The following is a 12,672-nucleotide window of genomic DNA, read 5'->3' as shown; positions in this document are numbered from 1 at the left end:
GGAGTTGAGCACCCCTGTATTAGACCAAGCACCAGAAAGGTAAGCATCATTGTAGAGATCATAAAAAGGCTTTGTCAACATACATTACATCAAATGTCTTTGGTAGGAACATTCAAACAAAAATATACTGAGACAGTGGAACGTAATAAATCTCTACCTTTGCTTTGGGGTGGGTTTTGACTCCTGTCTCGCAGGACATTGATCTGATACACGGCTCCATAAGGCTCAAAAAGGTCTTTAAGTTCTTTTTCCGACCACGAACGTGGGATCTGCCCAACAAACATCTTAATGGCATCGAGGTCTGGCTGGTCGGAGTGGTCCAGCGTTCCATTCATCTTGTTGGTTGTGCCGTTACTGCAAAGAAACCAGGTCACAGACATCATTAGGATTATTATCACAGTGTACAACATACAGTTCCGTATCATGCCGGCTGAAGGAGGAAAGTGCTGGTGAAAAACAGTTTTTAATAAACAGAAGCGAGTAGATATTGTTTTATAGGTGCAGACTTACAAATCAAACTGTAATCAAGGTTGCCGCAGACAGAGAAATCAGAGGTTGAGCATCAAGTCTAGAATCCAATGCATTTTGAACCAAACAGTGCAGAAAGATAGTTAAACATCACTTTGGATCTGGATAGACGGCTGCTGGAAATAGCTGTGCAACGCATACGCTTTGTGTCTCCTGTGTGGCAGCAATAAAGAAGAGCCGGTTTTGGTAATAAAGTCATGTGAAAAGAATATGAAACGCTCGGCAATCTGTCAGATGGCTAATGCAAGAGCTTCCGTGTGTACATGAAATGAGTGGAGCCCGGCTCAGATGTATGGGGCTGCTGGCTGCGCGATCCGATGCCTTCTCTCTGCTGAAGGAATGAGGGAGACTGAGAATTTAAAGACCCGCTGTTTGTTACCATCCGGAACAAAGAGCTCAATTCACAAGTGGAAATGATCAAAGCAATGATTGCTTTGTGTGAAAAGCTAACACACTTCTATGTACGTTTCAGGCTGTTTAATATATTTCAAACATCCCATGTGCATTAAAGTGCATTCCGGTTTTTGTTTTTTTGGGCCTGAAAACCAAATGAATAATGTCCTTACTAAGTCACATTACACAGGTTCTGGGACCCCGCTTGCTTTTGTAAAGACACAGGCTACAGCTGTACAATGTATTGCGCAAATTACCATTGCTGAACGCTTTGATCTGTGTTGTCATTTGGGACACAGATTGTCATTATGAAAAAGCAAAAACCTCTACACCCCACCCTTTTTGGGGGGGGTTTACCTGACGTTATCCATGGTAGCAATAAAGAAAGGGAAGGTTCATGCTGTCCCGAAGAAGCCGGAGCCAGAGAAATTATTAATACATCTCCCCTCACGCCAAGTAATAAGGATTGCTGTATTTGTTGCCTTAATCAACCTTTTTCTTTGAAATCACTTATGGTTTTCCATTTTTTTTAAAAGGACACATTTTAAATTAAAACTAATATGACGTCATCTTAGTAGGGAAAAAAAGCTGCAATCATTCTGTACACCGGGGGTTCTCAACTGCAGTCCTCAAGACCCCCAACAGGTCAGGATTTCAGGATATCCCTACTTCAGCACAGGTGGCTCAATCAGTGGCTCAGTCTTCATTTAATGGAAAAGTGGGAGTGAAAAAAATGGCACACTGTTGCTTTAAAGAAAAAAAGTTAACAATATTTGCCTCCTTGGTGCTCCCCCCTCTGTTGATCCCGGCGTCTCAAAACTGGATCCAAGTGGACCTGAGAAGGTATTGGTAATCGAGGAAGCACACAGGAGACTTTGGTTGAGTTAAATTAACTTCTGCTGTATTAAGGCATCAGAGCAGGTATATACATATAGTAACGTTTCAGGACTATAAAGTCCTTTCTTCAGACCATACACATATATACTGATGCCTTAATACAGCAGAAGTTAATTTAACTCAACCAAAGTCTCCTGTGAGCTTCCTCGATTACCAATACCTTCTCAGGTCTTCATTTAATAAAATGAAAACACCGGAAAAGCAATTTTTTTTAATTTTTTTATAAACACTGAAACCCAACTGAGCCACTGATTGAGCCACCTGTGCTGAAGCAGGGATATCCTGAAAAACCTGACCTGTTGGGGGCTTCTCGAGGACCCGAACGGAGAACCCCTTGCCCTACACCAAATAAAACGCATTAAAAGTTTAAGCGCATTTGACATTTCACGTAATGTTATAATGTTGTGTGATACAAAACAGAAAATGAAAATCAATGGGACAAGTAGCTGCGTTTTTCATAAGATCTGCTCTTTACTCCACAAGATCTGGGCAATTTAGACAATCTATATACTTCGGCTTTTGTTTATTGCAGAGATTTCCATTGGGGTTAACATTATTGAGACCATCGATCGGCTGCAAGAGAGAGAAAAGAGAAAGTCCCCCAACCTTCCCTATTTAGATGAATACTGGTTATTAGATTCATAGAGAAAGAAACCCAGCAATAATGTCTTCATCCAAACCTACTTTGTCATCTCCTTCTACAGAGCCAGCTATTGCCACAAGGAAGGACGTTGGTCTATATGAAAAATGCTGGGAAGCCCTGCGTACAGTGCAACACTACCTAATAAAACAAGATTGTGGGTTTCATAAAGGGGAAAGAGTCCACAAATGGGATTCTTTATTATTAGGGGTTCCGGTTTCAGTGTTTATTTATTTATTTTCCAGTTCCGGTGTCTTCATTTTAAGTAAAAAATTAAAATAATCTGTGTTTACAATGAAAAATAAAGGGCACACGTTTGAATTTGATGGAAATCTAGGCACCTTTTTGTATCTGCATGCTTCCTTTTGGGGGGACTTTTGTATCCTATCTGTGGCTGAATTGCCACAAAAGGCCTAATTCGATTAGAAATTGGAGGAAAGGAGATTTCACCAGCAACAAAGGAAAGGGTTCTTTACAGTAAGGGCAGTTACAATGTGGAATTCATTGCCCATGGAGACTGTGATGGCAGATACAATAGATTTGTTCCAGAAAAAGGTTGAACCTCTTTTTAGAAAGGAAAGGTATACAGGGGTATACCAAATAAGTAAACATGGGACGGATGTTGATCCAGGGAGCAATCTGATTATTTTTCCCCTTATGAGATATCATTAGATGATGTGTCACTGGGGTTTTTTTTTTGCCTTCCTCTGGATCAATATAATGTAAGTACGGATATATAATAACGTATCTGTCATCTAATTTAGCATAGGTTCAACTTGATGGTTTTCAACCTCATCTACTATGTAACTATGTGCAGTAACTATGTAAATGATGCTTTATTTCCTCTTTTTATCGGCTTTAAGTGCAAGATGATTAGTCGGTGGGTGTTTTTTCTGGGTTTTTTTTCTGTCAAAACCTAAACCGCAAACCCCTATTTATAAAATAAAATTTGTGACTGTCGTCATTTCCCTCCTTTTGAACAAAAAAAACAGAAATAACACAACATAGCTCCCTGATTACAAGAGAAGATACATTGTTATTTTGTGTTATTTGTTATTGTTACTGTTAGAGCACCAGAGCTTTGAGGTTCATTCCTCATTTTTCTCCCTGATTACTTTAGCTGCATTAGAATACATTAGGCCGTGGAGTTGAGGGGTTAATCTGTTGGTTATATTATAATTTACCATAGATAAATAGGTTTCCTTACAAGAAATGGAAACAAAGTGTGAACATTGGACAGCTATAGGCATTTAAATCCTTTCTGAACACAGGAAACAGGCCTTTGCATTCTTCTCATAAAGATGCAGTCGTAGGGTAATTAATGTCAAGACAGAGATGATTATTTATGGGAGAAAAAGTGGTATTGGTCTGAGCGCCTTCCTGTGAATGGCAGGCGTGAGTCAGTGGCCAATTTAACTCCCTGGACCTGCAAGTGACCCAGCACTTCATCTTAATCACTGACAAGGTATCATCTTTGTATTGAAGAGAAACCCGGGGGGCACAGATTAAGACAGTGAGAGACTAGCTACCTGGGGCCACAGACAAACAGCTTTCTATCATTCTCAGCCAATTTAGCTAAAAGTATTTTGCTGGAAAACAGAATAACTATGCAGCAATAGCCGCTGTTTATTGAGTTATTCATTTATGACATATCCGCCAACGAGCTCTGATCATTCAGAATGGGACGCTACAGTGCGGCTTCTGTTTAAACATTGCTTTTTCTTACAAAGTATTCTGCAATTGAACACTTTGAACTATGTATCAAAAACACATAGACCTCTACATGACATGTATGTAACTAGACAATCTTAATTTTTGAACAATAGGGAGAGATGCCTGAGGAACCCTGGGAGATATGCTGATCTATGCAAAGTATATTTAAAGGAGTCCTATCAAATACAGTCCAAAGTGCATAACACTGGGTATTCAAATCCCAACTGGGGTAGGGTCCAATGACGGATTTGGAGGTATCCGCTCGGATTTTTTTAGTACCCAATCCGTAGACAGATTTTGGTGCGTGAATCAGATTTGGACTAAAACACCCAGTGAAAATTCACCGATCGGACTCAGGCAGGTCCGCTCTTTTCTACATGCGAACTCTGCTTCTTTAGGCCTTTTTAATTAGTTGAAAACAGAAATAGCTAGAAAAAAAATAATAAGTAAGGTTGGAAATCTGCTTCCAATGGTAACACATTGAGCTACAGTAATTGTCAAGCTACTGTAGGCCCTTTTTGTAGTGGAAACTGTACTTTTAATTAGCTGTAAATCATTACATTTGCCAACACGCATAGAATCCATAAACAGTGAAAAAGATAAAATTCCGCACAAAATCCTGTGGAAATGTAGCAGAAATGGAAACAGCTGATTTTGCCCAGTTCTACATGCAAATGCTGGTGCCAGATAATACATCAACAATAAATAGTGAAGTGAGGTTGATGTAAAAAAAAGGCAATATTTATTAACTTGTCAAAGTGTAAAAAATTGTTATTTATCTTCTGCTAAATTAACATATACAGCCTTTATTAATAAAAGTCCTTCAATTGTTTTCAAAATTACACAGCTTTGCAATGCATTACTAACTCCTCTAATAATTAAAGGGTCCACACATTAGGATATGTGGGTGACACCCATTTGGATACCACTGACATGGTGTTGTTTGGCATAGAGATGATTCATGATTCCCAGCGTTTTCTACTGTAATCAATCATTTCATATTTAAATGGAGAGATTATAAATGATACAAACACGTATCTTTTGTTCCCTCCTGCACATGGTTACACATTAGAATCCGGCAAGAGCAATGTTGGGGTCCGTAAAACACATCCCTAAAAGCCACTGTTGTGAGCCAGTGGGATCGCGAGAACAAAAGGCATGCGTGGTATCCGCACAAAGCTCTGTTTCAATAAGCGATGACAGGCAGTGCGCTGCCAAAGAAGACTGCTGAGCGGCTTCCAAATGAAGGGGTGAGGATTTGGATAGAGCTAACGTGGTTCAAAGCTTTATCCACATGTTACTGCTTGAATCCTTGCCCGATGGAAGTGGATGTTCAACTCCAATTCAGAAATCCTCTTTTGTGTTCGATAACAATAGCAGAACAATAGCCTGCCATGTTCTAATGATATGTGGAGCACAGCACTGTAACTAAGCAGAGAATGGAAAGTTATAAGGTGCTGCTAACCTGAAAGCAGAATAGTGCTCAGCCCTATTTTACAGGGACTGGCAGCTTTCTCGGGGTCTGGTCCCACTATACACCCTTTACTTTCAAGCAAATAGATGTAGGGCCATATTTACTAAGAAGTGCTATTCTATAAGACACAGCAGAGTCCATGCAAACGGATAGGCCGTAGATAACCAAGTATTACATTGTGTTAGTAAATATGGGCCTTAATCACTTTTAAAGTGAAAATATCACTTCTTTGTTGTCCTGTGAAAAATAAATGAATGTATTTATTTATAAAATGGTTTTACCAGGAAGTAATACATTGAGATTTACTTCAAGTATGCCCATGGCACATAATTATGATAATAATTCCAACAGGAACACTGTAATTGTACCGGGCATCTATTGTTCTCCATCATAAATGGGAGCCTATACGCTCTTATTAACGGTTTGCTGCCTAGGATTTATATCAATGTATCTGTCCGGGAAATATATCTTCATAAGATGGTGCTTAAGGGGTGAACATAGAAAATATATTCGTAATATAAAGGTGCTTGAACTGGTGGGAGAAAGTCACCTTCTCCTTATATATAATCCTCAAAAATAAAAAAGTGACCAAAACAACAATATATTACGTACATGGTTTAGCCAACTTTGCGACCTGCCCACTCAGGGTTTTCCTCGCCCGGAGGAAGATCCTACGTGTGTGGGTTTAAATACTGGCTAAACTATGAGAGTAATAAACATCTTTATAAGAAACAAATTGTGGACATTTTTTGTTGCTAAAAGTCACAAAATTCCAGTAGCCAAATCAAATTTTAAGGAGGGGGGGAATAAAATCCCCTATCCTCTTACAATCTGCCACCAACCATTTATTATATATTTCCCAAACAATTATGGAGGGGGAAGAAAAAAAACCGTACAGGTTTTTGCATTTTTTGACTCGTGCAACTTAAGCTTTTCTGTCTAGATCACCTCTTTATGTCACTGTACAAACTGTTCAATATATAGCTTTTAATTGCCTGTCACTATAAATACAGCCTGTGGCAGCTTTTTGCCTGATGCACAGCAGAACTTCAGCACAGACTAAAGTCAAATATGACCTTTTCTGCCTAGCAATTATATGCATAGAACATTTTTCTACGGAGAAATAAAAGCAGGCCGATGAATATATTTCAGAATACTTTGTTTTTCTGTATATATTTATCTCATCAACTTTTTTTCTTTTCTTCAGACTATACTTTGATGTGTTTTTCAAAAGGGTGCATATTCTTTAGTATCCGCTTCAAACTTTTCAGCACCCTATGACATAGCAACCGTGTCACGAGGTCCAGCACTTCTGGGGTCCCATGACATAGCTGCCACATCACTAGGCATGGCAGTCCTGTGGTCCCATGATATAGCTGGCATGTCACAAGGTTTGGCATTCTTGTGGTCCCATGACATAGCTGTCATGTCATGAGATTCGGCACTCATGGGTTCCCATGACATAGTTGCCATGTCACGAAGTTTGGCACTCCTGGGGTCCTATGACATAGTTGCCATGTCATGAAGTTCGGCACTCCAGGGGTCCTATGACATAGTTGCCATGTCATGAGGTCCGGGATTCCTGGGTTCCCATGACATAGTTGCCATGTCACAAGGTTCAGCATTCCTGGGGTCCCATGACATAGTTGCCATGTAACGAGGTTCGGCACTCCCGTGGTCCTATGACATAGCTCCCATGTCATGAAGTTCGGCACTCCTGTTGTCCCATGACATACCTGCCATGTCATGAGGTTCAGCACTCCTGTGGTCCCACAACATAGCTGCCATGTCACAAGGTTCGGCACTCCTGTGGTCCCATGACATAGCTGGCATGTCACAAGGTTTCGCATTCTTGTGGTCCCATGACATAGCTGTCATGTCATGAGATTCGGCATTCATGGGTTCCCATGACATAGTTGCCATGTCATGAGGTCCAGTATTCCTGGGGTCCCATGACATAGTTGCCATGTCACGAGGTTCGGCACTCCTGGGGTCCTATGACATAGTTGCCATGTCATGAGGTCCGGTATTCCTGGGGTCCCATGACATAGTTGCCATGTCATGAGGTTAAGCACTCCTGTGGTCCCACGACATAGTTGCCATGTCATGAGGCATGGTACTCCTGTGGTCCCATGATATACCTGCCATGTCATGAGGTTCAGCACTCCTGTGGTCCCACAACATAGCTGCCATGTCACGAGGTTCGGCACTCCTTTGGTCCCAAGACATAGTTGCCATGTCACGAGGTACGGCACTCCTGTGGTCCCATGATATAGCTGCCATGTCATCAGGTACGGCACTCCTGTGGTCCCATGACAAAGTTGCCATGTCACGAGGTTCAGCACTCCTGTGGTCTCATGACATAGCTACCACATCACGAGGTTCGGCACTCCTGGGGTCTCATGACCTAGCTACGTCACGAGGTTCGGCACTTTTGGGGTCCCATGACATCAGTGGCCGATTTCCCATTAAGCCCGTTAGGCATGGGCCTAAGGCGACAAAACTTTGGGGCGGCAAAAATGTGCGCCCCCATATACATTTGCCGTGCTCATGGGCCTATCGGGCCTGACGGGAAGGCACTTCGCTGTGGCTGCCGCCTCCTTGCTGCCGTTCTCCTTCTGAACCGACGTCACCGATGTGACGTCACACGGCATCTCGTTGTCATGACAACGCGGTGTCACTTGTCAAATTACGTCATGATGTCGCGTTACAATGGCAATGCGATGCCATGCGACGCCTCGGCTGAGGAGGATGGTGGCAGCAAGGGTTCGGCCGCCATAGCCAAGTGCCATGGGGCGGTGAATCTTCAAATCCGCCGCTACGTGACGCAGCTACGTCACTAGGTTCGGCACTCCAAGGGTCCCATGACGTAGCGACATCAAGAAGCCTGACACTCCTGGGGTGAAGGGGTTTATGCTTGGTTTCTAGGCAACTCCTCCTCTCCCATTCGGTATTGACATAACGAGGAGGGACCCCATGATCGCAATGTGCTGATGGGGCTGTGCACTCAATGGGTTAAAGCATAGAAATCAGCGGTAGGCGAAAGGGTTAAAGGAACATTTGAATATGAAATCACACATTCCGTATTAGAATAATCGTGTTCCGCACTTATCCATCTGAGTAAACAGAGCTCAGACGTCACATAACTATATTGGCAAATGTTTGACAAGTGGCGACCTTCCCCTGAAGCTATTTCTTAAGTCTTTTTTTTTTTTTTTTTAACACTGCATCTGGTACGCTGAATAAGTACGATCGTTTGTTTATATCTCTGTCTTAGTGCCTTGCCCAAACACAGCCAGATGGAGCCTTTTCGAAATGAAATTAATTTCAGATTAATTCAGGTTTGGACACACTCCAGTTTTAATGCGTCTCTGCTTTGAGGAACCGTGTAAATTGGGCTGGAGTCATGAACCTAAAGTTCTAAGACATGGGGAGAAAAGATTCATATGATCATATGCAGGGCTTGACAAATTACCCAAAAAGCTACTCGCCCAACCAAAAAAACTACTCGCAAGCTAGCCCCGCCCCCGACACATCCATATTTTTCTTTGCCCGCAGAAACAAAATGGAACCACCAATTATGCTGAATAAAACTGCACCACAATCCTAACATACAGCTTCTCTGCATCACAATCCTAACAGTAGTGAACAGGGAGAAAAAGAACCCTCTATAGCACTCGGGTTCACGCTCTGATGATGAGTGGGTGATTTAAAACATAATCTTTATTAGTGACATATATAAAATAGTAGATGTTGGAACAACGTACTGGAGGTAGGTTGATCCTGGATATTAGTAGCCGTGTTGGCTCCGGATCAGTTAGTAGCTAATATACCAGATATAACTATATTGGAACACTGGTAACAGAACAGCACAGAGATCCTGATGTGGACCTGTGTGATGGGGGTGTGCTGCTGGGTGTGCTAAAATAGGTACTGAATAGACATATCACATTGTAGCAGGGTATGCGTGAGTCCTTGAATAAGGTGGTAGGTGTGATATGTATATGCTGATAGACACTGGGAACATATATATAGTGGTTATCAGTGGTCGTATGTGCTGTCAGCTATGTTGCCACTCTGTATATTGGTGTGTATCTAGCTAAGTGTCAGAGTGACCTGAGGTAACCTTGAATGCTGTACTGCAGGGGTAAGTGTCCTGCATTAACCTCTAGGGCTGTATGTAGCAGGTAGATAGTGTAAGCAGAAGGTAAGTATTAGTAGTCTTTAACAGGAGGGCACTATAGCTAGAAGGTATGTGGTCATATCCTAGATCAGAGGGTGAGCTGGAAGTAAGCACAGTTAGTAACCCTATGTGCTGCTGTCTAGAGTATCCCCAACAGCAGCGCAGCTAGGGTGTTGCTGCGGGTGACCAAAATTCAATAAACTATGTAGGTTTAGCACTCTCTAAACAGACACCACACAATCGAGGCTTAAAATGACCATCGGGGCACTTTTAGCCTGTATATCCTGCACGAGCAGGCTGCCGCATGAACTCGCGGTTAGAGACACATAATGCGGAGGCAGTCACTGGTCTGCGCGTGCACGTGGGAGAAGGGAGCCGACGCGCGCCATACTTACCATTCGCCTTGAGAAAGCCTCTCGCGAAGCGCGCGCGTCGGCTCCCTTCTCCCACGTGCACGCGCAGACCAGTGACTGCCTCCGCATTATGTGTCTCTAACCGCGAGTTCATGCGGCAGCCTGCTCGTGCAGGATATACAGGCTAAAAGTGCCCCGATGGTCATTTTAAGCCTCGATTGTGTGGTGTCTGTTTAGAGAGTGCTAAACCTACATAGTTTATTGAATTTTGGTCACCCGCAGCAACACCCTAGCTGCGCTGCTGTTGGGGATACTCTAGACAGCAGCACATAGGGTTACTAACTGTGCTTACTTCCAGCTCACCCTCTGATCTAGCATATGACCACATACCTTCTAGCTATAGTGCCCTCCTGTTAAAGACTACTAATACTTACCTTCTGCTTACACTATCTACCTGCTACATACAGCCCTAGAGGTTAATGCAGGACACTTACCCCTGCAGTACAGCATTCAAGGTTACCTCAGGTCACTCTGACACTTAGCTAGATACACACCAATATACAGAGTGGCAACATAGCTGACAGCACATACGACCACTGATAACCACTATATATATGTTCCCAGTGTCTATCAGCATATACATATCACACCTACCACCTTATTCAAGGACTCACGCATACCCTGCTACAATGTGATATGTCTATTCAGTACCTATTTTAGCACACCCAGCAGCACACCCCCATCACACAGGTCCACATCAGGATCTCTGTGCTGTTCTGTTACCAGTGTTCCAATATAGTTATATCTGGTATATTAGCTACTAACTGATCCGGAGCCAACACGGCTACTAATATCCAGGATCAACCTACCTCCAGTACGTTGTTCCAACATCTACTATTTTATATATGTCACTAATAAAGATTATGTTTTAAATCACCCACTCATCATCAGAGCGTGAACCCGAGTGCTATAGAGGGTTCTTTTTCTCCCTGTTCACTACTGTACTACACCCTAAGCACCGTTCACCATCACACTATACCATTGTGGCTGCAGCAGGGGTCCCCCTATCATCACAATCCTAACATACAGCTTATCTGTAGCACAATCCTAACATACAGCTTCTCTGCACCACAGTCCTAACATACAGCTTCTCTGCACCACAAGCCTAACATACAGCTTCTCTGCACCACAATCCTAACATACAGCTTCTCTGCACCACAATCCTAACATACAGCTTCTCTGCACCACAGTCCTAACATACAGCTTCTCTGCACCACAAGCCTAACATACAGCTTCTCTGCACCTCAATCCTAACATACAGCTTCTCTGCACCACAATCCTAACATACAGCTTCCCTGCACCACAATCCTAACATCCAGCTTCTCTGCACCACAGTCCTAACATACAGCTTCTCTGCACCACAGTCCTACCATACAGCTTCTCTGCACCACAAGCCTAACAAACAGCTTCTCTGCACCACAATCCTAACATACAGCTTCTCTGCACCACAATCTTAACATACAGCTTCTCTGCACCACAGTCCTAACATACAGCTTCTCTGCTTTCCTGGTATAATAATATAGAAATGTCAAATTATGCCATGTGGTCATTTTGAAAGGAGCTGCAGGGGAAACACTGAAACACTTCTCTACAAAATCACACACACGTACAAACACACACACACACACACACGTACAAAATCACACACACTCGTACAAAATCACACACACGTACAAAATCACACAATAACACACACACAATCACACACGTACAAAATCACACACATACAGTATGTATACACCATATTTTTACGTCTATATATTCATATGACACATACCCAGATCACATACTGTACATGTGTAGCTAAGCTACATAGGCACCCACATTATACATATACATCTTTTAAAATAAGATAATGGTAACGGACTTGAATGGCCATTAATTAATTGCTAATAGCTAACAGAGTTTGGTAAATAACATTTAGGAATTCTCCCTGTGGATCAGAGACTGGATTTCCACTGAGTCCCCTCCTGGGAATTCTGGGAGAAAAACACACATTCAAAATGGTGTGCAGGCATTTGGACATATCCACATATTGGATTGTGCTCCTCTAATTGTGTGTTTTATGTGTGCGCGTTTATGTCTAGTAAGCCAATTTGATTTTGTGCCTTTGATGAAGTACACTTTGCTTTTCTTGAGGTCCTGGTTCCAAAATGAAATAAGCGCTTACATTCCTTGTATTTTTTATCCTAATCACAAGGCCGAGACTGTCAAAAATGATAGAGGTTTTAACAGCAGAGAAATGTCAGTGCAGGGAATCTTAAATGTAACTAAGAAACATTACAAATAGTAGACAATGAGTTAAACGCCTGCTATAACCGTATTGCAAATCCAAAATACATTGCTAAGTGAGGCTATAACATTACACTCGTTTTTCTCTCTGTGCCTTTGTCTGCTGAGCTACAAGTTTATAAAGAACCTACTACTTATT

At 42.3% G+C, this 12,672-nt stretch overlaps 1 protein-coding gene across 31 annotated transcripts in view; it reads right to left on the bottom strand.

The window, feature by feature from the left end:
* CELF2 (CUGBP Elav-like family member 2) overlaps positions 1-12,672 on the bottom strand; it is a 392,945-nt gene that overhangs the window by 192,846 nt on the left and 187,427 nt on the right. For 30 of the 31 annotated variants that reach the window (XM_075599457.1, XM_075599436.1, XM_075599441.1 and 27 more), the window contains exon 2: positions 158-354. In XM_075599457.1, the coding sequence (XP_075455572.1) occupies positions 158-335 (178 nt within the window). In that variant the 5' untranslated portion in view covers positions 336-354. Of the gene's footprint in view, positions 1-157; positions 355-510; positions 533-12,672 lie in introns of those variants that run through there. The other variant, XM_075599458.1, reaches the window with a different exon arrangement.

The sequence above is a fragment of the Ascaphus truei genome, chromosome 5, assembly GCF_040206685.1.
Source record: "Ascaphus truei isolate aAscTru1 chromosome 5, aAscTru1.hap1, whole genome shotgun sequence".
Classification (NCBI taxonomy): Eukaryota; Metazoa; Chordata; class Amphibia; order Anura; family Ascaphidae; genus Ascaphus; species Ascaphus truei.
The sequence above is the reverse complement of the archived record's forward strand: the minus strand, read 5'-3'. Positions and strand labels throughout refer to the sequence as shown.